The sequence below is a fragment of the Daucus carota genome, chromosome 2, assembly GCF_001625215.2.
Source record: "Daucus carota subsp. sativus chromosome 2, DH1 v3.0, whole genome shotgun sequence".
Lineage (NCBI taxonomy): Eukaryota > Viridiplantae > Streptophyta > Magnoliopsida > Apiales > Apiaceae > Daucus > Daucus carota.
Genome location: NC_030382.2, coordinates 26,392,896 through 26,420,490, shown reverse-complemented (window position 1 = coordinate 26,420,490; position 27,595 = coordinate 26,392,896). Strand labels below are relative to the sequence as shown.

General features: G+C 34.3%; 3 protein-coding genes across 4 annotated transcripts; all 3 read left to right on the top strand.

Moving 5' to 3' along the window:
• The first annotated feature begins 12,685 nt into the window (after positions 1-12,685).
• On the top strand, positions 12,686-18,726 carry LOC108206952 (serine/threonine-protein kinase haspin homolog). Of its 2 annotated transcripts, XM_017377405.2 has the most exons (14): positions 12,686-12,786; positions 12,891-13,134; positions 13,376-13,466; positions 14,041-14,624; positions 15,367-15,490; positions 15,773-15,885; positions 16,195-16,306; positions 16,427-16,519; positions 16,597-16,658; positions 16,742-16,872; positions 16,956-17,026; positions 17,116-17,168; positions 18,240-18,306; positions 18,389-18,726. In XM_017377405.2, the coding sequence occupies exons 1-14, from the start codon at positions 12,771-12,773 to the stop codon at positions 18,512-18,514; spliced, it is 1,887 nt and encodes a 628-aa protein (XP_017232894.1). In that variant the 5' UTR covers positions 12,686-12,770; the 3' UTR covers positions 18,515-18,726. The 2 variants fall into 2 exon arrangements, with proteins under 2 accessions (XP_017232894.1, XP_017232895.1); XM_017377406.2 differs by lacking the exons at positions 18,240-18,306; positions 18,389-18,726 and adding an exon at positions 17,778-18,187.
• Positions 18,727-19,637: 911 nt separating this feature from the next.
• LOC108208598 (solanidine UDP-glucose glucosyltransferase 1) lies at positions 19,638-21,086 on the top strand. Its single transcript, XM_017379134.2, has one exon. It carries the CDS (start codon positions 19,638-19,640, stop codon positions 21,084-21,086), a length of 1,449 nt encoding a protein of 482 aa, XP_017234623.1.
• A 2,637-nt stretch (positions 21,087-23,723) lies between these two features.
• On the top strand, positions 23,724-26,414 carry LOC108206395 (uncharacterized). Its single transcript, XM_017376676.2, has 4 exons — positions 23,724-23,973; positions 24,731-25,531; positions 25,631-25,814; positions 25,921-26,414. Exons 1-4 carry the CDS (start codon positions 23,802-23,804, stop codon positions 26,129-26,131), a joined length of 1,368 nt encoding a protein of 455 aa, XP_017232165.1. The 5' UTR covers positions 23,724-23,801; the 3' UTR covers positions 26,132-26,414.
• Positions 26,415-27,595: the final 1,181 nt, after the last annotated feature.

Here is a 27,595-nt window from a genome sequence, read left to right as displayed (position 1 = left end):
TAGTTATTTCTGACCAATTTTAACTAAGCAAGGAACACAATAATATTTTGAGATTTATTAAACTAATTATACTAAAGCAATTAAGGATTTTATCAATTAATTAAAAACATCCAGAATTAAGTATCCCCGCTAGCATGAATCAATGCAATTATGATTCCCCGCCCCAATCAATCAATATATTACTCAAGAGGAAAGATGCGCCCTATAAAATACCATTAACCTCTTTTGAGTATTAATGGCTTCTCTAAAAATACAATCAAGCCTATTTCCATGGTATCCAGCAATTTAGAGACATTAAACATAGCATCCTGACTTCCTAACAATCCATTCTACCTATTTCCATGGAGAATTTCAGGTCCTTATTGGATAAATCACAACCATCTAAATCCAACTTCTGATGGTAATTAGATATTGGTTCAAACAAATCACATAATCATGCCTGACATGTAATTGTTAATCAACACAACTCAATAAGCGAGAGCAATTAAACAATCAATTTGGGGTTGGGGGAATCATGCATCTATCATAGCTAGGGTTCAACTTAACCCCGGATTATAGATCTACTCACTCATAATTAAACTAACAAAACATAAGATGTAATAAAAACGCATAATTAAACTATTATTAAGAATAGAAGAAAAATCTTCAATCTTCAAATCTTGAACAAAACGAAAAGTCAAAGTCCCTTCTCTTATCTCTCTATCTCTATATACGTATCTCCAATAAATACTAATTGATATCCCTTAATAAAAGTATTTTAATGCTTTTATGAATTTACAAGGCAGTCTCCGAAACCGAATAGGATTAAAATTCATAGGTCTATTTTCTTCACAGTTTCTGGGCTTTTCCAGTTGGGTTTTGGATATTGGACCATCTCTGCATTAAAAACAATTCTCTAAGCTTCGCGTGGGCTGTAAGATCGTCAAAATCTGATGTACGGAACTCCAAATATGGCCCAAACAGCGAAATAATACGTGTAGCCCAATAAATCCGAATTTCCATCCAAATTTGAGTCCAATTAAGCTTTATTTCTTCAAATTCTCCCAACTTTAGGAATTCCTTGCACTCTACAATAAAACATTAAAATCTATTAAATAAATATCCAATTCAATGCAAAATAAAATTAAATATGAGAATAAAATCATCTAGAATATATATAAAATATACTCTATCAATAATGCTCCTGCGGATTACAGTGACATGAAAAGCTTTGGTTGTTTAGCCTTTGCAGTGAATCCTACTCACACAACAGATAAACTGGCACCACGAGGTATCTCTTGTGTTTTTGTTGGCTACCCCCCAACACAAAAAGGCTTTCGCCTACTAGACATACAAACCTTGCAAATGTTTGTGTCACGTGATGTGACCTTTCATGAAACCATATTTCCATTCAACTTAAACACTCCAAAGCCATACCTCCTCCCTATGCCCACAGTGATGCCACAGTCTGTTCCTGGCAGCTATATTTATGATGACTTCCTTACAACTACTCTTCTTACAAAAAATAACAATTCTCCTCCACCTTCAACAAACTCCCAAAACTCTCTGTCTACCGAGAGTGACAATTCACCTATCACCATGACCCCCCGTCCTAGATGTTCTATAAGACTTCACAAACCACCCACCTGGATGCAATAATATATTACCAAACCTATAAATCCCCCTTCTGCTGAATATGTTACTGTGGCTAGTCAGCCAGTCTCAGTTGAGTACCATTCATTTCTCTCTACTGTGACTATGCACAAAGATCCAGTTTCATTCAAACAGGCTATGATTGATGTCAACTGGGTCAATGCCATGAACCTTGAGCTTGATGCATTAGAAAACAACAACACGTGGGATATTGTTCCTCATCCTCCAGGTAAAAAAGCCATAGCGTGTAAGTGGCTATTTAAGACTAAATACACTCCTGATGGTGCTGTTAAACGCTACAAGGCTCGTCTTGTTATTCTGGGTTGCAAACAGACTTATGAGATTGATCTAAATAAAAAATATCGAAAGCAAAAAAATCTAAAGGAATTGGAACTGATTATAAAATCGCCAACTCGCGTAAAATTGTTATCCCTGTCGTTGCAGTCTCAAACGAAACCGTTCGAGTAAAAAAAGTACCTGGCACTTATTCCATTATTTATTCTTTGTGCTTACTGGTTACCTGGCTTAAGTCTGGGTTTAAAACCCACACTTTAACCATTTTCAATTTTAAAACCGAAAGATATCTATGTATGTAATAAGACATCAGTCAGCTTAAAGTTATAAATAAGACAGATTCTAATGTAAAGTCAATATTACCTCAAGTTAGTTTGAAATGCTTTTTTTGATAAATAAATTTAAACTTTTCTTTTAATAAAAATTACCCTTGAGACATAAGTTACCCATAAATCACTTTTATACTTATTATATTTTTAATGGCTTATAAGTCATTAATAAGTCAAAATTAACCAAACAAATATTTTAATCTCCCAACTTATACATTAACCTGTTTGACTGAGTTTATGACTTATGACTTAATGTGATAAGCTTGGAGTTCAATATATATATTTCTATAATTTTGACTTATTAATGATTTATGAGTTATGAGTTATTAAAAGTATAATACCAAAAATAAAAGTTTTACATATATATTATTGACCAAATACATTTAATAACTTATAACTTATTACTTATAATCCACTTCTTTACTTTAAACAATAATTAACTTATTTTAAGCCAAGTCAAATGGCCTTTATGTCTTATGGATAATTCTTGTCCAAAAATATTTTTAAAAATAAAGTCACCAAAAAAGTACATTAAACTAATTTCTACTTTTAAGTCAGTTTCTGACTTATTTTAAACTTTAATTTGTATTCTGACTTATTACACAAACTTACATTTTTCAGTTTAAAATCGAAAATAGTTTAAAGCCCGAGTTTTAAAATGCAGGCAAGCAGGTTCTAAGTTAGATATGTAAAACGTATTTTTAAATAATTTTTAAATCAATTTCTTATAAATAATTTAGAATTTGATATATTAAAAGTCCTAACTATTTGTAAAAACTTTTATTTTCGAAATTTGATTTTATAAAAAGGTAGGATAAATCACTTTGAAATATAATTTATAATTTTTTATTATTATATTAATAATTTTTAAATCTAATAAATTGTAACAATTAAAAATCTTATTCAAATATTTAGATTAAAAGTCAATACTCATTTCAAATTAACTTCATATTTATAAATAATAAATATACTTTTTGAATTCGGGTGCTAATATATGCACACGTGATTGATTGTTGCACACATTTTGATAGTATCTTGTCTAAAGTGATGTTCATTGCTTTTCCTTTTACCCATTTTAGCCTTATATCAGTCTTATTTTCTTATAGTCTGATCTTAGAATTTAACAACAGAGAATGAACCGAGAGCATCATGGAAGACACAATACACTCAAATCCTACAAATACAACAAGAGCACAGTCTGAAATCGTGGATAGAGATATAATGGAGGTTAATGAAGTCATTGATTTGATTAAATCAAATAGTATTAAGCATATTGCAAAAATATTTCATCCTCACAACTCCACCAAATCTTGTTCGAGCAACTCGAGTGGCATAGGTAATTCACATTTTTCATTCATCAATTTTTTCTTTTTGTTTCTTGGGTTGAATACATGACTTTTACAAAGGATGACATGAATATAAGGCACTTCCTTGAAATCTATGAATGATGTTGGGTATATTTAACATAGTATCCAAACTTATATCAAGCATTTGTGAAGTAGCTTCAACACTTGGATTCGCAACCGCTATCAAAAATATTAAAAAAGGATCGTTATGTTAGAATTGGTTGTGATGGAGGAGGGGAATATCGCATTAATAAACTGCCAGTAAAGAAACGAGATACTACGGTTAGAAGAACAACACGAACTCGATTGATTCAATGCCCATTTGAAATTTAGAGAAGAAGAAAAAGTAATGGATTCCGGGAGGTTGAGACCAAAAATCTTGCACGTAACCATGATCCTTCTAATGAGTTGTCAGGGCATCCATCTTATCATTGATTATCAAGAGAAGAATTTATTCGCATCAAGGAGATAACATTGTCTGAAATTACTTCTCGACAAATATTGACTTCTCTTCGCTGAAACAACACAAATCTTCAGGTTATTTCAAGAAGTATATATAATGTAAGGGCCGAAATTCGAAAAGATGGCTTGCAAGGACGTTTAATGATTCAAGCACTCTTTGAAGAATTAGGGCAAGGTTGTTTTATGTGTGAAACATGATTATGAGGGTCACCCGACTCATTTGTTTATTTTAAATATCCTTTGTCGATCATGCTTACCAAAATTTATTATTTCGTTTTTCTCATGGATTGCACTTATAAAACAAATAAGTATAAGATGCCTCTTCTCAATATCATTGGAGTAATAAAGTATGCATTTTGAAAATCATGTTACTTCGAGAGTAGAGCTCATTCTGAACTCAACAGCTATCTTCAGATCTCTACGGGTGACCTTCGTGGTGTAAAAGATGAATTGTGCCTTCTCATAGACTATGAATTTCAAGAAATAAAGACACAACTTGCAGCTGAGAAGATGTGTGTACACCACAAATTTCAGATTTCTTTACTTAAGGAAATTGTTGTTTATGTCTCCGGGGTCGTTTGGATAAACTTAAAAAAATGGTTTCTTGCTTAAATTAAAGAAGTAGAGTAGAAGTGAGAAGTAAGTGAAGACTTATAAGTTACAAAAGTGTTAGAAAAAAAAAGAAGAAGCCCTGAAACAAAAGCTAGTATTCTCAACTTCTTATAAGTGCTTCTGACTTTTTTAAGGCACGGACCGTTTATGCACTTGCAGAGATTTTAAAACAGTATGAGTTGTCAAAATGTGATGCCTTATTGACATGTAAAGGTAATTTTACAAGCTCCACGGGTCTTCGTTATGCTCACAATATCAATGGAAGAGTGCTCCCTATATAACTTATTGATATTCATCATCAATGAAGGCTTGACATATGGTCACTTAGTCAAGATGGTGAGAGAGATCGGATTGAAGGCTTGCTTAAGAAAGTTTATGACAATTATCATAAATTACCTCTAACGCCAAACAATGTCATCCATGATCAACTTTCAAGGTTGCTGATCTTTGGATTTCAATGGCTAATGAACCTAAGGTCATTGGGTTCATTGAAAAGAAAAAAAGGGGAAAGTTCTACAACTCGTGATCCTCTCTTTTTCGAAATTATTGAGAAAACTCAATATATGCGTAGAATAATATAGTAAGTTAATTTTTGATACCTAGTAATATGCGTAGATTTCCTGTATTTGAGCTTGTTTGAGATTAGAAGCTCATTTTAGGACTTGCTCATGACAACATCTCCAACAGATTAAGTTATATGATATCTAAAATTATAATTTTGAATAATATACTACCAAAATAACTCGAGCATAATCCTAGTCATTCTCTAAACTTTCAGTATCCACTTTCCATTTCTCGTAAATAGGTAACAACAAAACCATTCCTCATTTAGTTTCTTAATGATTAAATATTCACCTACCACCTTTTGCACACTCTTTTCCATAAGTTTTGTTGTACCTGTAAGACATTGTTATTAATATTTTAGATTGATATAATAGAATATATCAGTACAATACGGTAATAAATGATGTATAATCTTCGTACAGATTTCTTACAAACATGTAGAAGTTCGACAAATATATTCATCTATAGGAGGTTGACTAAAATTATAGATAAGAGATGAGTATGGTTGGAATGTGATTTTTTTTTCAAGAGATTGACTATATTTTTTATTTTGATATGACAACTCAGTTCTATGTGGAATGGGTAGGATTTTGCTTTATTAAAAATTTATAATATATTTGTCAAACTAACCATTGGTTCATCTTCTTAGAGCAAGTGCCAAGGTTCCTGATGCTCAGATAATCACTGAGCATCCAGCAGTTAGGTATACACCTAAATTGGAAGTCATTTTTCTTTCAGTTGACTTGCAAAACATGTCATCCTAGCTAAAAGTAATCGAATTAGAGTACCCAATCAGAATTAAGAATGTTTTTCTAGGTTAAATCCTCATATGTATAAGTATCTAACTTGTTGTTTAAAGGTGGGCAAAGATATTTATTTTATAAAAGCAAACAATAGAATATAAAATGCCAATATGTATGCCAAACAGTAGAATAAAAAATCATAAATACCCTCCAATAGTAGAATATCTATATTTAACTGCCAAACAGTAGAATAAAAAAGCATATAAGACAATATGTATGCTACTTGAAAGATGATATACTATATAAGTGACATAATACTTGTACCATTACAAACAAAGAAAATATAAACTGGGTACCTTATTTGGCTTAATAACATACACAAATACCCTCCAACTTCTGTATAAAACTTTTACCAAAAACGAATCAAAGACATCCTTAAAACTTCAGTCAAATCTTTATACTAAACGAATAGGGATGTTTCACAATGTTATTCGTACACAACTTTAAGGTAATAATTGAATGAGAATAATGATAATGAGAATTTATATAGGAACCAATCTGAAAATTAACACATTAATACTTTAGTGAAGATGTTACCCGATTCTGGTTTTCGACACTATACATTCTTTTCCCTCAATGGGACAACAAATTTGATCCTCGATAATAATCTACAAAATCCCAAGAACACTTGTGTAAGGATAACAACATTCTTGTCATACCAACAACATAAAAAGATTGGTTGAGAACTTATTCAAAATTTTGATTGAACACATGGCCTACAATATTTTAATAAGATAAAAATAAAAAATCGATTCACAAAAACAACACATACATAATCATCGAAATTTTCTCACGCCACTAAAATCAAACACTTATAATACAATAACAAAAAATAGTGATAATATGAATGCAAATAACTTGTATACATTAATACCTTTGTGACATTGTTAACAAATTGCTTCATCAATCAGTATCGTGTGCAACTCAAATTGAATATATACATGAAAATTATAATATATCATAATTAACTGCACAGAAACAGATTTTCTGATTCTATTAACTGTATTTGATTTAAATATTGGGAATAATATGTACACGCACAGATTAAAAGCAAGGATTTTGTTACAAAATCATATTGAGTATCATAAACTTTTTCTAGTATGATCAAAGAGTTTAAATGCTGCTCAATTTTGAACCTGTAAATGAATATTGTACCAACTAAAGAGTACCTTTTTCACATCCATGTCTCAAGTACCGACACGTATCTTTGTTCTCCTTCATCATCTACAGATCATATTTAACTACATAAGAGATACAACACATAGTAATAGGTATATAGATTGTAATGCTGATGAACTGTGAGTAGAGCAATTACTAATATAATCTATACTCACAAATTAAAAAGTAAGGGTTCTCCACAGATTCATCGACACAACCTTTCATTTTTTCCGTTCGCTTCAACGGCTATATATTGGGGTTCATCTGGGAAGAATTAAGAGAAAGATATATATTTGTTCTTTAATTTCTTGCTATAAGATATAATGATATTAACTAATCAAAAAATTCAAAATACAAATTCATTGATGCATTATATCGAACATCTTGCGGCTTATCAATAATATACGGAAACAAAATCACAAAGTGAAGATCAATAAATTTAGAATTAACCAGAAATTTAGAGAGATGATGGTGATGCTGTATCAATATCTGGAAAATCTTCAAATAGCTCATCACTATATCTGAGACAATTAAAGAACCATAATTAGTGTGCAATTTTAGTGTGAACAAAAAAATAGAGATATATGAAAAAGAGAGGAGATAGTAGAGAGATAACGAAAGAAAGAGGGTCGGACAAAGATTTTTGAATTTCAAATTAGATGTATGCATCGTATCAGGTAGTAGGTGGGTATGTATGGCTGTGGTACAATGTTTGAAGATGTACAAATTAAAACTAGAATTTTTTGCCCGCTACGCATGGTTCATAATTATGATTTAGTTTTAAATAGAAAAACCAGGTATTGTATATTCCAAATTTATTAATTTATCTTTGATTAGTTTTAAAATTGAATCGTTGTTTTAAAAACTAAAGTGAAAATTATTTTGATTGGTGTGTGGTGGTCAAAATATATTTTCTCGTAGATATTCGTTAGTAAAGTAGTTGAGTTTGAAAAACTGAACTAAAATATATTTTTGGTGTGCTCCCTATAATTTAATGTCTCCTGATTGGATTTTTTAACATAGTTTTATTTTTTCCGATATATTTAAAAGCTTCACATAACCTATCTACAATTTTTACCAAATACCGATTAGTGGTTTATAGCCCACGACATTTACTGGAATGTAACTGTAAAAGTAAAAGCATGTCTAAATTGTAGCTTTTTAAACTACCAACACATCTTTACATGTGGTCAATTAATTTTTCAAAGCCCAATTTATTGGCACTGTCTCCTTTCTTCTTTCATCTTCTTAACCCTCCTACAAATGGTTAAATCTTCAACTCTTGCTCTATCAAAAATGGAGTTGTCCATCATACATTCCCGATTTCTTCAAGTTTTTAACCTCCGACGACTGCAATTCCAATGAAATGGTATGTTCTTCTCAAATATTCATGAGTTTCGGATGTCTTCATAACGTGTCTATTAATAACCTCGTTTCAAGTGCAGTTGCTTCAGAAAGTGGTATGATAAGTTCTGTAAATGGACCATCCAGGCCTGTGGAGGGAATAGATGCCTCAATTGTGTCTCAACCATGTTGTCCATGACCAACAGCCTTTTTCTCTAAAATAGATTCAAAATAAGTTCAGATATTAAATCAAAATAACCCCCAAAAGAAACATACAAAACTTATCATACCACTTTCTGAAGCTTGGGCCTTGTTCTCATTAGTGCCTCTACCTGAAGGACACTTTGTTTTTGCATTTTTGTTCGGGGGAGGCTTTGTATTATAAGAATGTTTGTCAGCATTCTTATTTGTCCTAGAAACTGTCAAAGGTGAGTAAAGCTGGGACTTATGAGTTACATTATGTGTTGGACTGGAAGGAGTCTGTGGAGAGAATGAGTAGTTCGGTGGAACATGATTACGGGCCGAAGAATGTTAGGTCCAATCAGACGTAGAAGGGGGGGTTGAATATGTCTATACCAATTTCTTCGATTTAATTTAATTGCGGAATAATTCTGTTTAAGTCCAGTTTAAATCAATCGTAATCAAACAACTCCAGCAATTCGAGGAATATTCTTATATTAAAACTAATCCTCGGGTGCTACAAATTCCAACACGAATGTCGGCTGCAGAGACTACAAACACTCTAATACAAACTCTCGATTAAATCGATATTCTAACTTTGCTCTCGAGAATGTGTATAGTGTGTACACTTACAAAGTGTGTAGTTGTTTTCAAATGAAAACACAAAACTCTATTTATAGGCTTTCAATCATCTAACCAAGGTTAACGAGTTCGTCCTGGACGAATTCAATTTAACTGTGGTTAAATTGAATATGTCCAAAATAAAACTAACTCAAATACTTGAACTTGCGCCAAATACATGAACATGTATTGTAAACTTGCGCTTTGACTTTTTCTGGTCAAAGTTTGCGCCTTCACAATGAACTTGCGCTTCCAGAGTACTTCACTGTATGTCTAGCACTTAGAAAATATTCACGATATGAAACTTGCGCCATTACAATGCATAGAGAAGAGGTCAACAGTTGCACTGAGTCAAAGGTTGCGCCGTTACAGTGTTCCCCTGTGTGCATTACTTAGAAAGTTTTTAAGGAAGGAACCTTGCGCTTTGACCCTTGGTCAAACGCTGCGCCACACAGTGGTATACTGGTAGAGGTGTACTTAGAAACAATTCTAAGTTTGCGCTTTGACTTTAAAGTCAAATGTTGCGCCTAGTGTACTTGCGCTTCACAGTGTCACTGTGTTGCCCTGTAGGTGACTTAGACAAAATTTCAAGTCTTCCATATTTGCACTAAGACTTATATATATATATATATATATATATATATATATATATATATATATATATATATATATATATATATATATATATAATTGTGTTTAATTAATTACTTGAATTATTTATATCCAAGTAATTCACAATTAATTAATATATATGCATATACATATTAATTAAATTCTTTGGCAATATATTCTGGAACAGCTCGATTGACTTGATCAATTAATTCGTTGATCGAATCCACTGAATACTTTTTTATGTCCTGACGTCCTGTGCACTGCTCTGGTTCACGAACGACTCGAACTGAAATAATTCCTTGAATCCTTTTGCTTGATAATATACTTGATCAGTCATTCCGGGTTAGATGTTGCTTCGATAAATTTGATTATAAATAATCAAAATAAATATACTGGAATCTTCTGGTCTTTGATACTTGATCTTCAGGCAATCTTGATAGCAGAAACTGATTGAGCTTTATTCTTCACTGAGGCTTGAACATATAAATGAACTTCTTCCAGTGGACGGATGTTCGTCTCAGATATCTTGATTGTCTTTGTCTGTTCATATCAGATCTCCAACCTGTAGATTCCTGTATTATACTTACGTATTGTTTCCTGTCCTTTTGTTGTGTTGAGTTATCGAAATTACATTTCCGTTACATTATGCTTTACAAAGAAGCTTCACTGTTGTGAAGCTTATTGAAATTTTCAACTCCGATGGTAGACACCCTTGAACCATTTGGAGACAAATTGTAAGAATATACAGAGCTGCCTTGATGCATTCTATAAGAACCTGAAAATGAACATATCAAACTGTATTTACAAAAGTACACAATCATATTACATGTTCAGGATTTAAACAATATAAGTGATGAAGATGGACTGACAGTTGGAGGGATTGTTCAATGTCCTCTTCCGTCCAGACAGAGGTATAATATGAGCCTTCTTTTTCAGGGTGGTTTCAGTATTTAATGGAGTCCTAGAACTACATTCAGACAATGTATTTGGACATATAGGAGCAAGAGCAGTCCTTTTCGTAATGAATAATCTATCACCTGTAGCAGAACATTACAAAATGGTATTACTAACAACGGAGCATAACCTATAATCTCCTACATGGAGTTATTGATAATGCATAAACATCATTACCAAAGGGAGGAGTAACTTTAATGGAATTATACTCATCATCAATTGCAATAAAATAGTAGTGGTATATTAAAGTTAGTCTTAATTTGATGAGTAAATTTAAAGTTATTTTGATGAGTAAATGTTGTTGAGAAGCTGACCAATCTTTTTAAAGTAATCCTCAATAAATTTGTGCCCCGTATAATCTTTGATTTCCTAGGACTTGTATTTTCTTTCATCCTTTGAAGGTCATAACTAACTGAAACTACAATAAATACAGCTAGTAATCAACGAAAACACAATAAATATACTCAACGGACATGATTGTAAGGAACAAACAGTAGCCCTCTTTAATACGTGGTCAGTATAAAGGGAAACAAACATTGATGAACAAAAAACACCAAAAGGAGCTCAGTATTAAAGAGAAGCGTGTATAAAATACTCACAAACATTCGACAACAGGGGTTCTTTTTTTCTCTTCTTGCAATCACTTTTTAAACCATCATTAACCAGCTTCATAAAGAGCTTGATATTGTAGGGACGAAAGCTGCAAAATAAAAACAAAAAATAGGAAAAATTGATATGCAGATGACAACAGTAATAAGAACAAAAATAAATCTTGGAAATAAGATGAAACTTACAAAATGAAGATATGTCTCCAAGCCACCCAGAAATTGAGCAGCGCAAAAAAGGAAGATGAAATCAAACTTTCATCGGAAAAAACAATATTAACAATCCCCATAATCAAATCCTAAGATGAAAGGACGGTAATTTGAATTAAGGGGTAGATGTTAAGCCACACGTGTGTAGTAGCTCAGTTCTGTGCAAGATATGGGGTTTAATAGTCTTGCTCGCCGAAATCGCAGAGATATAAGTTTCCACTGTTTACTTTCGAGTGAAAGTTTAGTGAGACAAAAGGCTACACTGGACAACTGTATTCATTTCTTTAAGAAACGTGTCCCAAAACACGTGGGTGCTATACAAAAAATCATACAAAATACATGTAAACAGTGGCGTATATTGTAATTAGTGTAAATGTTTGGAGGACATAGAAGTAAATAACAGCATAATTAGCCTTCAAGTAATATATATTAAAGAGAAGAGAAGTGAAGAAGAGGAAGGAGCTGACACGTGCGTATTATACTGTATTCAGTTTGTAGAGCAATGGCAGGCAATGTAAATACGATTGTTTTTAGGAGGACGTAGTAGTAAATAGGACGTGAAAAAGCCTTCTAGCTCTATATACTACCTTTAAGACAATGATAGAAATCTGATGTTTTTATCACAATCCTAAAACTCATAATTTAGAACATCTTATATATCGCGGCTAAAAGTCTACCTTCATGGTTTATAATTTTCAATTTTCCCCTTCTTTCAACTTTTTGTTCTCTATTTTTTATTTTTATCGTGGTCTTTTCGTTCATCTTGAATAAAAAAATCTAACAATAAATATTGTGCGATTTAAACCAATTTTTTTGGCAAAAGTGCAAAATGTATTTTTCTGACAAATATTTACTAAATATTTAAATATAAAAAACCCATGATATTATAAGGATTAGTTTTTTTTTTTTTAATATGAGTAATGATTTTTCCGAAGAAAACTTAAAATATCACTGAATCGGGCCAACCCGACATAACCCATATTATTCCCGCTGCTCTTCTCATTTGAATCTCTCTCTCTCTCTCTCATTTTCATCATCATCACAATGGCATCTCGAGCAGGTAAAGTGACTTGAAAACCCTATTCTCCCCTTTTCAAAGTTTCAATTTTGTAGAATACACACTCAACTACACAATTAATACACACATATGTGTATATTCTGCAGGAAATGATCTGTGGTCTGAAATTATAGCAGAAGAAGAGAATCGAGATATAAACTGCGAAACCAAGCAGTCAAAACAGCAACCAGAAGTCGCTGTAATTTACCGCCGTAAAAACGCAGTTAGCAACCAAAGCAACGATTTGTTGATTTTAACTAGGGAGAAGCCGAATCTTGGGAATGAGAATCGCGTGAGTTGGGCACAAGCCCCCGTTAAACGTGTCAGTTGGAACCGAGCTCTTTCCACAAGGTTTCCCCTAATTTTGTGTACTTTCCGATTTTATTATTTAAGCGGAAGTATCTTTTTTTATGCAATTTAAACTTCGTGTAAAAAGTCAAAGAGACATGTATAATGTGACGGAGTGAGTATTAGTTTTTCTATATTGCTTCGAGTATGCATATGGTTCGACTTGAAGCAAGTCTCTTTAGAAGTGCTGGTAACTTGTGCTAAGTTAGAGGTTATGATATGATACTTAATGTTAAAATTTCAGAGGAAGGACCAGTATAGCTGTTGCTGTATTCGTGGATCACGCGCCACAACAGAAAAATCAAAAAAAGAAAACAAAGCCTGCTATTCCAAGAGTATGTGTTTCTAATTTATCTCTTTCTTTTCTTTTCAGTTTCATTAGTTAATTAGCTTCATCGGTTCATTGGCTTGTCAGTCTAAATTTACTGAATGGTATAACTAATTAGTCAAAACATCATGTAAGTTGGAGCTAAGTCTTCGGTCATTTTTCTCAGACTTGCGATTGTGGTCATTAGTAGGGTATGCTAATATGATGTGTTGCAGGTTATGGAATAGCCAAATAGGCGATGTTGCAATGTTTTGTTGGTCAAAAAGCTTGGGTTCATGTTATGCCTACTTTAAAGTGTTGCTCTGACCTAATTTGTTTTACACGATATTGGTCCAAAACTTCACAACCCTAATTATACTAATAGATATATAACCCTCAGATATGATGAGGTCTGGCAGTGTACTACTGTCTGCAGTTTTCAGTTTGAGTGTCATGCCCATGTTGCTGCTCTACAAGAAAGGGGAAATTAGGATAAAACATGTAGCTAGTTGTTAAACACTGTTTATTGACTAGTTGCCTATGACATCCCAGTTAAGTTTATTAGTGAATGCTCATGTGCTCCTTCGATCTGATATGTATAGGGAAAAGGTTTACAACCTACTAACTATGATAAGGAGCGTGCCTACTTTGAAGAGGTTGATTCCTTCGAATTGTTGGAGGAAAGCCCTTCACCAAAGAATATATGGACCAAGGGTGTAAAAAGTGAAGATATTGTCAAAACACACCTGTCCTCGGTATTGGAAAAATGGTTAATTAGAAGGAGACTTAATCACAGTTGTGGTCCTTCTAGATCACTTTCTACTATTCTAGGAACTCCTAGATTGCTTAATGAAGTTCCTTACATTTGTGATTATTCATCTGTAAGAACTCCAGAAAAAGGGTCTGCACTTATTTGTTCAAGTGTACCTCCTATCCAAGAATGCAAGTTCTGTTTAACTGGTACAAGTGTATCTGGAAATGTGATCCCTTCAAGGAAGAGCAATAATGCACTACCGTCTATGACTGAGGGAGGGTGCGAAGGTATTGCTGATGGAGTTCGTAATCTATCTCTGGCATCACGACCTTCTTCGTTGTTTAGTCATCGCTGCGAAGATTTTGCAGCGCTGTTAGAATTTTGTGGACAGTCAGCTCCTTCAACACTATCAGATGTGTTCTCCAAATATTGGTTTGTCTTTCACTTTTCCCTCAGTAATTTGTTGTACTAGATTCTATCGTTCAATTCGAATTTTTGTAATCATGTTTGGACTTTTTATCATCTCAATTGGCATCTCTAACTCTTTAAACTTTCACTTTCATACGATTATGAACTATATGTCTGCTGTACACTGGTTCTGTTATGCTGTAGTTGCCACATTGTCATGCCTGCAATCATTTAAGTTTGTTAAAGTTTACCAAGATTTGTAATCAGTAAGTTGTAGAAAATATGCACCTATTTTATTTACCAATGTCGAATCCTTTTAAGCAGTTCCAGCGTACATTTATACAGTAAAATGCTCATTTCCTATAACCCATACTCCCATAGTGTGATATGCTTGGACTTGTTGGTTGTGTGTGTGTGTGTCTATAACTCTATATATATATATATATATATATTTTTTTTGAGAAAGCTGATGAACCTTTTCTTTGATTGGATGCTCATATAGAATAATGACCACAAACCACTGTGGTCTTCGTACATATGTTTCTGCTTAGTCAATGATCAAATTTGCACATTATGCTGTAGATACAATGTTTGTCAGTCCTAATATATGTAACGGAATATATTAGCTATTACAGTGTACATTATCATTGTACAGTTAACATAAATTTAATGTATTTATATATTAGAAATATGTTTCAGTTCCAAATCATTGCAGACCATATATAACTTAAACTTCTAATATAACCAATAATAAATTACTGTGCAGTGATCCTAAAAGTATCGTCAAGGTTGGTGAAGGTACTTATGGAGAGGCCTTTAAAGCTGGGAAAACTGTTTGCAAGGTTGTTCCATTTGATGGTGATTTAAGAGTGAACGGGGAAGTTCAAAAGGTAATTTGTTTTAGTATCAACCCTATTGTTTATTGGCTTGTGAGGAAGCAAATTCAAGGGCAACCTTAACTAACCTTGCTGCGCGGAACCCAGTTCCCAACTGTGACTGTGGATGTATATTTCATTGATGTTCTCTATACAGTTTCTTTAAGTAGTTCAGTAGTTAACTATGAATTCCTTCCTTTTTCTTGTTAGAAAATATGATAAATGTTATGTTATTAAGTGGAGTGATCTTCTGAGAAATTCATGTCAGTTAACCAGTTTCTTCTTCATATACTTCAGCGTGCGGCGGAATTGTTTGAGGAGGTTGCACTCTCTCGAACTCTTAATCATTTAAGGGGGGATGGTGGTCATACCCATGACAACAATTGTACTACATTCATACAGACAATTGAGTAAGTTTGTATTTGTCCTGATTTTTGTATCTTTTGCATTGTAAGACTATGTAGCCTGTTCTAGAACCCTTTTGTTTCTTGAGTACTTACTGGCTATAGCAATTCAAATACATGTCTTTTGTTTTTCAATTCATAAATCTGTTTGTCAATAAGTAGTAGAGTAAACTTATTTCCAAAAAAAAAATAGTAACTTCAAATTAGATATAAATGTAGAACCTGAGAACTACCTTGGCATCTTTTGCTAGTGCAAAGATCTTATAGCATGGATGAACATAATGATAATTGGTTATACATTTTTTTTCTTAATAGCGCAAAGGTATGTCAAGGCCAATATGATAATGCACTGATAAGAGCATGGGAACATTGGGATAACAAGCATAGTTCAGAAAACGATCATCCTAAGGAATTTCCCGAGGATCAGGTTTTATACACTACCAATTTTAGCTTGATGGTGTTCGGAACTGATGAAGAATACATCTCAAAAGAATATACACATCTTTTATTTTCTTTTTTACTTGCAATTTGATTGAATTGTTTACAGTGCTACATCATCTTTGTTCAAGAACATGGAGGACAAGATCTTGAAAGCTTTGTGCTTCTGAATTTTGATGAAGCACGGAGTTTGCTGGTTCAGGTCATTAATCTTACATGTATCTTCGTCAATTATATATGTGCACCTTTTGTTCAAAGCTTGTCGATTTTTGCCTATAGGTTACAGTTGCCTTGGCTGTAGGAGAGGCTGCTTATGAATTTGAACACAGAGATTTGCATTGGTATAGTAATTCTACAATCTTCGGGTTTTTCATTTTGTATTTCCAACTTACTGTTACCTCACAATTTCTGTTGTTGGTTACAGGGGGAACATTCTCTTAAGTCGTAAAGATTCTGCAACGCTGCAGTTCAATCTTGAGGGCAAGAGCTTAAATATCAGAACATTTGGATTGTTGATATCAATAATTGATTTCACTCTTTCAAGAATTAACACTGGTAAGACTTAAGAGGTTATTTTATTTGGTCCGTTACATTTTCTCTCATACGACTCAAAAATCTTAATATATGATTCTCTACAGGTGAAGATATACTTTTCTTGGATCTATCGTCGGATCCTGAACTCTTTGAGGGTCCAAAGGGAGATAAACAAGTATGTCCAGTTGTTCATGAAATATTATGGCACTTATGGTTTTGGGTGAAGTTTTAACTTAATGTTGACACTAGAATTTTCATATGTAGTCGGATACATACCGGAAAATGAAAGAGGCAACTGAGGATTGCTGGGAGGAAAGGTATACTTGTAAATTTCTATCTCCTAATTCTAGGATTACAAGAAAACAAAGTTAGTAACTTAGTATGCATGTCTTTTATGTTTGACTACATTATCAATGACATAGAAGTAAGAATGATTTTTATTTTAAAAATCAAGCTCTTTTATGGAGGTGATTACTCCTTTTCAATGGTTTGGCAGCATTCCTGCTACTTAAAGAAAGTATTCATTTGTTAATGGTGATTAGTGACAATTTACCTGGTACTTGCATAGGTTACATTTCATACTCAATAGAAATGTGCTCAGTTCTGCTGATAAGATCCTCTCTTGAAGCATTTATTCTTGTATGAGATGAAGAAATGGTGTTTCAGTTCCCTTCTTTGTTAATTAAACATCCATACCCACTTTTGGAATGACAAATTTAGGGGAGTACTGCTAGGGCAAGAGTTTTTGGGCAGAAAAGAAAATATTGAAGGCTGAAACACTAGGTCTTAAACGATGATGTCTAGTAGAAGGTGCTCATATTCTGATATTGTTAAGAAGCTTCTTGTTCATCAAACATGTGATTTTCATCATTGAAACAACAAATTTTGCACGTTTTACTCAAAACCCAGAAATTATTGATATATAGGTATTTGGAAGAGAAAAGCATTGAACACCAAGTTATAGAGAACGTTTGTGTTCCATTCTGAAGAAAATTCAGTCACAGGGTTCCCAGCTCTCACTAAGCTTCAACAAAATTCAGACCAGTGCACGGAAAAAATAGAGCACATCGTGCAGAAGATATTTTATTGATTTCATTCTTAGACGGTATTGCTTATGCTCATGGTTTGTTAAGTCTAAGTACAGACCATTCTGCTGGCTGAGATTTAAATGCGTCACAAACATTGCTATTGTCATTCTTAGTTCTGTTATACCCTTACACTTGCGTGCATATGTATCACAAACATTCCCATTATCATTCTTATATCATAATGATTACTGGACAAAAGACCTTTGCTTTTCCATAACGATTTAACAGATATGTTACTGCTAAATATCCAGTCATTACTTGGCAGTTGCTTATAATCTCTTTCTGTTTGTCATTGTACAGCTTCCCTAAGACAAATGTGTTGTGGCTGCAGTATTTGGTGGATATTTTGCTACTGAAGAAAACATTTGTAAGTCCTCTGCATTTAACATTAATAGGATTCTCTTAATTTTTTTATACATTATAACGAAATCATTAAACCGATATGACAGGATCGAACTTCAAAAGACGAGAGAGAATTACGGTCCTTAAAGAAGAGGCTGAACAGTTATGGTTCAGCAAAAGAAGCAACCGCAGATCCTTTCTTCAGGGAATTGTTTGTTGACAATGCTCTCTGAATGAATAGGTGATACAGTTAGTTTTTGCTTTGTTAGTTGTGCATTATCAGCTCTAGCAGCTTCATGCATTTCCATGGCCTTTAGCAATTTAGTTTGAGACCACTTTGTTATTGAATTAATGTGATATAATCGTTATCGCCATAAAACATATGTTCAAGTCTCTAATCATGTATTTAAATGCTCAATTTAATTCTGGTCACAGTTTATATTGATTGCCGGATTCAGGGAAAGACTGTGTTTGATATGGCCAAAAATAGTGTCTATCAAGACCGGTAAATATTGGGGGTTAGAATGGTTAAAACAGAAACCAAAATTTTGCAAAAACCTCAGGCCAAATAGAATAGTAAAAAATAAAGATGTTTTAATTAGTATGAAAATTATTGGTTTCAAAAAAGGAGTAAGAAACTATTAAAACGAAAGAAAAACCAAGTGTGAAATTTTTAAAAGCAAAACAAGGATGAATTATTAAAAAAACACATATTTTTTCATTTTTTGGTAAAAAAGATTATCTATAAAAAAATTGTACAAAAGATATGTATGCACTTTTTTAAGAAAATTCTTTTTAACATAGGTGAAACTTTTACTATTTTTTATTCAGCATTTTTTGTAAAAAGTATATACAAATATATGTTTTTCTGTCCCAAAATTTGTGCAAAGATCAAAGCAACTATTTTTTGAAACGGATACATTTATTTATATTTAAAAAATGTGAGGAAATTAAGAAAATGATAACAAAGAAAGTAATGAAATCTAATTTAGAAAAATAAAAAGAAGTAAAGTTAGGGAATAAAATTACCTTAGCAAGGATATGATGAATTTGGAAATGTAAAGTGTGAATATTTTAAAAGGAAGTTTAAAATTTAATTAAATTCAAGATTTCCATTCTGAATATGTTCATGCATCTTTCAAACTTATCTTCAGATAGCTATTGCACAAAAGATATTGTGAATTCAAGATAGAACAAGAGATTTTTGTAAAGTATGGAAGTTAAAATCAAAGATCCTGTAATAGAACTTATTCCTAAAAAGCTGATGTTTTTCCCTACATATACAGAGTAGAGGCAGACACAAGTGCAACTATAGGCTATAGAAATCAGCCATTAGCAATAAAACAAGTGCTCAACATGAAAAATATGGCCTTGTCTGATCAAACACCTCCCAAGCCTGATTTTGTTCTGCTTCCTTTCCTCACTACTAGCCACATGATGCCAATGATTCATCTTGGCTGCCAATTGGCAGCTCATGGTGGAACAGTCACTATCATCACCACCCCTGCCAATGCAGCTGTCTTCCAGTCGTTAATCGACGACAGCATTGCTTCCAACCACCAAATATCTGTCGCCACTCTAGAGTTTCCCTCGGAAGAAGCTGGATTACCACCTGGAATTGAGAACTACAGCGCGGTTAAATCACCTGAGATGGTCCTTAAAGTTAGCCATGCTCTGTCATTGCTTAAAAACCCAATGGAAGATCTGATTACCAAGCTCTCGCCACGTTGCATTGTTTCTGGGATGTTTTTTCCTTGGACTGTGGACACTGCTCAGCATCTGAAGATACCAAGGCTTGTTTTTTATCCATCAAATTTTTTTTGTCATTGTGTTCCTGAGAGTTTGAAAGCTTATGGACCTCATGAAAGGGTGGAGTCTGATTCGGAACTGTTCTTGATTCCTGGCCTTCCTGATAAGATTGAAATGAAAAGATCTCAATTGCCTGACCATGACAAATTTAAGACGAGGTATGGTGAGGTGCTAGAAAGGATAAAAGAAGCAGAAACGCGGAGCTATGGCATAATTTTTGACACTTTTTATGATCTTGAAGCTCCATACAGCAATCATTTCAAGAAAATCAAGAACATGAAGATTTGGACTGTAGGTCCCATCTCTCACTATCCCAATTCCAACCCGAAAAGAACAACATCCACATCAGCACATTACTCCTTGAATTGGCTGGATACCCAAAAAGCCAATAGTGTGGTTTACATTTGTTTTGGTAGCATGACCATGTTTCCGGAGCCCCAACTGATTGAGATTGCGTTAGCCCTTGAAAACATGAAATTTCCATTCATTTGGGTGATAAAAAATAGAGTCGAGGATGATTGGATGCCTGATGGATTCAAGAAAATGGTAGTGGAATCAGAGCGAGGTTTGGTGATAAAGGAGTGGGCACCTCAAGTTGATATTCTAAACCATCCAGCTATAGGAGGCTATATGACTCATTGCGGATGGAACTCTGTTATTGAAAGTGTTATGGCTGGGGTGCCTATGATTACTTGGCCATTGTTTGCTGAACAGTTTTATAACGAAAAGCTGATTACTCAAGTTCTTGGAATTGGAGTCGCGGTTGGAAATGAGGTATGGAACTCTGAATTCTTTAATATTAAGAGTCCTGTTTTGAAGAAAGAAAGGATTGAGGTGGCTGTACAATGCGTGCTGATGAATGGTGAGGAGATGAGGAAGAAAGCGAAGGAGATTGGAAAGATGTGTGCTAGAGCTGTGGAAGATGGTGGATCGTCTCTTAAGGATTTGATTGCTCTCATTGAAGAGGTTAAAGCTTTTGGTAGTGAAAATGTGTGAGATTTAGTGGAAGCTCTCCTGCATGTGATCTTTTCGTCTGTAAGGTCAAAAAACTACGTTTCAATCTAAACTTATTATAGCATTCAAATTGCTTTCAAGTTTTTTCACAAAAATTGTCATGATATGTGTGTACAAGTAAGAGGAGTCATATTTCATATTTGGGCTATTTTTATCTCCTTTTTACCTCCATGTAGGCTCAAGAGCTGTGGCGACGCCCATGTGTAATCTGTTATTTTCTTGTCCGTCTGTTCTTCTTCACTTCACTTCTTGATCAACCAACATTTCCGAATCCTTGTTAGTGCCAGCTTCATGGCTGAACCAGGAAATCTTACAAATGTTGTTGCAGCACCGGGCTATCATAGTTTGCAGGCTTACACGGTTTTGTCATCTGTTCTAATTCTAACAATATCCAGATATCATAAGTTGTTAAAAAACTTATTTGAAACCTGAGTATCATAGAGCGTGTTTGTTTGGGCTCTCTAAGCCTGGGTTTTAAGCTATTTTCAACTTTAAACCGGAAAATGTCTGTTTGTCTAACAAGTCATTAGTCAGCTTAAAGTTGAAAATAAGTCAGATACTGACTTAAAGTCGAAAGTTGGTAGAAGGTACCTTTTTATCAACTTATTTTAATACAAAATTATTAAGCTTGAAAATAAGTCAGATACTGACTTAAAGTCGAAAGTTGGTAGGAGGTACCTTTTTATCAACTTATTTTAATACAAAATTATTAAGCGATGACTTGTCACGTTAAATTAAGCCATCCAAACGGGCTCATTCAGTCTGTTTTATATAAAAATATGTTACTGTCATAATCAGTTCATTTTAATGAAATCAGGTTTCATACAATCTCTATTGTAGTGATTTCCAAGTTACTTCCTTCAAGAACTTGTTGGTTCATAAAAAGAGATGCTGGTTCAGCAAGTTCGAATTGCACATTCAAACATTGAGATTCAGCTAAAATTACCCTTGTAGGGGAGACCTTACAAGTTGAGTCTCTCAAGCAATATTCTGGAAATTCACTATTACACAAAAAAGCAAATCTTTTCAAACAAGAAAATTTTAGAGTATGTTGCATATGAATGAGTGGGCACTGAGTAGCTCCAAACTGGTGTACAAATATGTCACCAAGATACATCTATCATTCTATCCTTATCTTCTGATGTGTAAAACAGAAACTCATATATATGGTTTTTTCACTGGAGGAATTTGAACAAGTCGTCTTAAATATATATCATTGCTGGTATATAATTATACAAAGATAATCTGGGCTACTTTTTATCCTCTTGTGGTAAAGTGTTGGATATACACCTCATGCAAACGTTGATTATGACCTTTTGCATTTCTGCCAACTTCTGGATCCGAAACTTAATCCACAAGCAAAAACAAGAAGTAAATAATTCAGGTCAGGGTTGAAATTTTTAACGCATTTCAAGTTCGAGTTGACTAAAAATAGGAACTCAACCCATTACCCGAAATGACCACCCCTCGTAAATCACTGCACTAACAAGATGATGGGATGAGAAAGCAAATTACAGAAGAAGATGAATATCACCCATGTTTCCTGTCTGTTAGTAAACATGTCATGTATATCCTTACTTTATCTACTTGTTTTACAGATCATGCTTACTCTCTAAAGTTGGTTATTATAATCCAAATCTTTCTTTTCCCTTTAGGCTGATAAGAGTAGTCAGACAAAGTGAGTTTGATTCACATTCTTGGCCCAAAAAAAAAGAATGAAGGAGAGACTGATTAGGCCACATGGGTTTGGCCCCATTGTCTTGTAGAGCTCACATGAGTAGCAGAATCAAATGAAAACCTTGCCACTTTAATGATGTGTGCATTAGGATTTGAGGATTAAGAAGATCTAAACAACCAACAGCAATAGTTAACAAAACAAAACTCTACTGAGAAAAGCTTCCTTGCAGCTGTTTTGTATAGTAGTACTGTTTACTAGTGCATCATTATACTTTATAGTCATGTTTCTTTCACTGATTTGGGGTAGACAACTTTACTGCCATTACTTAATTTAAAATTTACAGAAAAAAGCATAAGCACTGCATATTGAATACTACTCTTTTCAAGTGTCTTGATTCCCCATGCAATTGTCCTCTTTTAATAGAAACAAGTGGAATCAACATTTTTTCATCTCAGTGTTCCTTTCCTTAACTTTCCTCGGTAGTACAGTAGTAACTTCGAAAGTCCAAGAGATGTCTTATATGATATCCGATATAATTTAGGACATTTGGTAAAAAATCTTGATCCAATGTCTTATATCACTAGGACAATTTGTTGGAATTGACGTTAGTTAAATATGTCCAAAATCACTCGGACATAATTTTTATATTATATTTAATAGAATCGTCTCTGTTACTCTGATCGGCTCGAAGTGTTCAACACAGTGTTGGGATTCACAATATTTTAAAATTTTAGTACGAGTGTCAAATGTCCGTCAAGGATTTAAAAAAAAAATATTGCTGAGTTTCGGTATCTTTTGAAGTAACCAAAGCACTTGATCTTGTTTTCTGGAAAAGAAATGAAGAAATATTAAAAACAAACACGTAAACAACTTGATTCAGCAGACCATTGCCAGGTTCACCTCTCTTCATACCAAAGTAAAACCTTTTCTTTCCCATACAAAATATTCTTTCTTCTTTTACTTTAATTTTTTTCCTCACTTTCTTCCCCTTTATCATCACCACCTTTTTTCCTGTGTGTATGATACCTTTGGCTTTATATTTGCAATGTTTTTTATACACCTCCCAACTACAATACAGATTAAAATTGGAATCCAGAGGGCAACACTCACTCCACATACACATGATGGCTAAAAACACTTCTATCTGCCTCTTCATATACCTTATGTCTCTTCTCCTTGCCTCCTCCTCAGGTATGTTCTCCTGATCTCGCGTGTGCATGTGCGTGTGTGCGTTGTGCATGCTTGGCAAGAGTACGAAATGTTAATATTGTTTTTCTTGATGCTGCTGTGGTAGATCATAAGTACTTTCTTTTATCAACATGTACTGTAGTTGTTAACTAAACAGTTCTAACACTAAGAGGGGTGTATTGGATTGAGATTTTAAAGCATTTTTTTTTCATTCATGAAATCCGAGGGTATTCGATTGAGATTGTTTGAAATCCATTAAAATCTTGAGGTATTCGATTGGTATTTTAAATTATGCCACAAAATCTAGTGGTATTCAATTGGGATTTTAAATTATGCTTTAAAATCCTATGGTATTCAATTGGGATTGTTTAAAATCCAATAAAATCTGATGTTATTCAAATGCTGATTGATTTTTTTGGATTTCATAAAATGATGGATTTTGTGGCATTCTTCAGTGTATTTTAAGTTTGTAAGAGTAAGAATAGCAGCACAAGAGTTTGTAAGAGTAAGAAATAAGAGTAAATTAAGCCCCTACGTTTGTGAATTTCTAATCCGCAACTGAGTAGAACTAGATCGTTTGTTGTTGTAGAAGCCAATCATGATGATGAATGGATAATGGGAGATTCACTTGTTGAATCTGTCCTGAAAAGAGTTCACTAAGCAACATCTGTTCTTAGTAATCATGTTTCACTTGTATTAATTGTTAAAAGTTCTTTTCCACGTGAAAAAGAAGCAGCTGAATTTATTTGTAATTTTTCAGGATCATTAGAGAGAGCGACAAAGATTAGAGGTCAGAGGATAGCTGGATTGTTTGTAGAGGTATCCCTGAAAAAGGATTCTAACAAAAAAGAGTTTGTAAGGGAGGAAGGGCAGATAGTTCACAGATATCAGAGACAACTTCTCAGCAACTTAAATACGAAAAGCTCCCAGCAGCATGACTTGGTTTACCCACCAACAACGACGTTTCCCACAACTCCTGTAACTAATCCTGTGACGACTCCGACATTTAATCCTGTCACAGCTCCTGTCACTGTACCTCCTGATAATGCTGCGCCTGGGATTGTCACAGTTCCGGGTATGAACCCTGTAACAGTAACACCCATGCCACCATCTACTCCAGTTCCACAGCCTAATACAGATCCAATAAATTCACCACTTCCCGTAACCAATCCAGTAACAACGCCAAGCACAAACCCTGGTACTCAACCAGTAACCAACCCTGTAACAACGTATCCAGCACCAACAACAGGTGTTCCAGTCACAACGCCTGTCACAACTCCCGTGATACCTCCTGCAACAGGTAATGGTCCTGCACTTCCAGGGCAAAGCTGGTGTGTTGCGAAGAGCGGAGCTCCACAGACTACACTGCAGTCAGCACTTGATTATGCTTGTGGAACTGGAGTAGCTGATTGTTCAGTAATTCAACAAAGTGGGAGCTGCTACAATCCAAATACTCTTCAAAACCATGCTTCATATGCTTTCAACAGCTATTATCAGAAGAAACCAGCACAAACTAGCTGTGATTTTGGAGGGGCTGCAACTTTAACCAACACTAATCCAAGTAAGTACTGAGAGCTCCCACAGTCAATCCAATTTTAATTCTTAGTATGATCTATTAAGCAATAAATAAAAGGCGATAACACTCCTCTCAACACTATAGGTGCTGGTTCTTGTATCTACCCTTCATCATCTTCGTCTACGTCTTCATTACCTCCACCAGTATCCCCAACACCTGTATCTCCTGTGCCAGAGTCTCCGATTCCACAGACTCCAATGCCAGAGACTCCTCCACCAGAGACTCCAACACCATCTACAGCAGCAAATGGAGGAGGCGCAATACCAGGGTAATTATATTCTGCTCTCACCTCTTATAAGAGAAGCTATACTCTTATCAGTCTTTAAACTATCAAAAGTACCAGGGTAATTATTTTCTGATCACACCTTTTACAGGTCAGGTTCACCTCCTGCAGCGCCAACTACAAGCATTCCTCAACCAAGCGCTCCGATAGGTTTTGGAGATATCCCTCCAAGTGCTTTTGGTGAAAGCCCGCCCCCAAGTATGAACAGCACAACAGCCATGTCAACTCGTGTGCAACCCTTTATAGGTTGCGTAATTTTGGTAACATCAATCATCACAGGGAAATTTGTTCTTAATATATAAAGGACCTAGTCATCAGTAGGATCACAAGCTCACTGCTTTAGCAAATCACAGTTCTAGCCTCTAGGTGCTCAATTAATGTATATATTTTTGTAATCCAGATAAGAAGGCAGAGGATAGTACCTTCAAGATTAATTAAAACATCAGCCGCTGCTTAGAAACTAAAAGGTCGAATTGGGCTCTCTGGATGTAAAGATTTTAGTTTCTTGTGCAGTTCCTACATGAGAACTCACGCAGGCTTAGCAGTTTCAAGGTAGAATATATATATCTAGTACAACTTGGCACATTCAGGTCTGCTTGTGGCAAGCAAGAGGGGGTACAGTCCTCGTATTTTGTCCATTTATTATTCTGCGTTCTATTTAGGAATATTTATATTTAAATATTACACTGAATACACAAAGAAAGTTAGTTCAAAAGGTAAATTATTCCTTTGATCTGCAATACTGAAGTCGCCAGAAAAATAGCTCTATCCAGATCCTATCTGCATGCTTGGTAACTTGACTTGTTTTTGCTTGAACTAGCCTTGGGAGTATTGCTTGAGTCACTCAACTCCTCTCCTTTAATAATACAAGAAGATTGGACTTCCCTTGACTTATCCAATTTCAGGCTCTTGTGTCTTTCTTATCTTTTTCTGCCACTGCTACCTCCAATGCTGAGAGTCAGCTCTATGTCCCTAAACTTTGCATCAATACTGGAGACACCAGACATCCAGAGTGCGTCAGAACTAGGTTTCTTTCGTTCTTCATCTCCGGTTGACATTTCATCTTCCTGAGCAGCTCTCCTTTCTAGATCAAACCCTTTAGAAATTTTCAGCTACTCAGTGGAGCAGCTTCCACTGTTTTCTCCAAAGCTTTGGTCCATATCTCTGACACTTTTGAGAATAAACAAAATCTGGATTATTAATAACGAAGGCCGGTTTTGATCCCCCAAAAGGAATTTGCTTCATTTCAGTTTTCAGCTCATTTATCAGCCTTCTTTCAACAATATACAATCTATCAAGTTCTCTTACCTGCAATTTAAGTTTTTTCTATACATAAGGATATAAGCACAAGTTCACAATTACGCTTTATAGCTAAAAATTAATGCTTTTAACAATGAGTCATGTGATGATTGCAATTCGGTTTCATTAATCTCATAATATCCTGACTCATAGAATCTCATAATAACAATGAGTCATGTGTAGGGGTGCTAGCGCTTGACTAATAGAATCTCAAAGGGGACTGAATGAAACTTAACTTAATAGGCTGCTGATCAATAGACACGGAGGAACTTGTCTATAGAACCTTTGTGCTGAACGTTCTCTTTCTTCATGACAAAAACTATCTAAAGATTAAAAAGATTAAGTTCTGGGATAATGTCGGAGACTGATTCCCAAGAAGTCTTTCTAATGCTTATGAATATAGGCTAGCATCTAATTTGACCAACTCAAAGTTGTTCTCTCACGCAAGCGAGGAAAACGAGTCTTCT

Coding starts and splice junctions, on each gene's coding strand:
- LOC108206952 (XM_017377405.2), top strand. Junction 16,873..16,955: donor TCTTTCAAGAATTAACACTG/GTAAGACTTAAG, acceptor GATTCTCTACAG/GTGAAGATATACTTTTCTTG. Junction 17,027..17,115: donor GTCCAAAGGGAGATAAACAA/GTATGTCCAGTT, acceptor TTTCATATGTAG/TCGGATACATACCGGAAAAT.
- LOC108208598 (XM_017379134.2), top strand. CDS start 19,638: ATGAAAAATATGGCCTTGTCTGATCAAACACCTCCCAAGCCTGATTTT.
- LOC108206395 (XM_017376676.2), top strand. CDS start 23,802: ATGATACCTTTGGCTTTATATTTGCAATGTTTTTTATACACCTCCCAA. Junction 23,974..24,730: donor TCTCCTTGCCTCCTCCTCAG/GTATGTTCTCCT, acceptor GTAATTTTTCAG/GATCATTAGAGAGAGCGACA. Junction 25,815..25,920: donor GGAGGAGGCGCAATACCAGG/GTAATTATATTC, acceptor CACCTTTTACAG/GTCAGGTTCACCTCCTGCAG.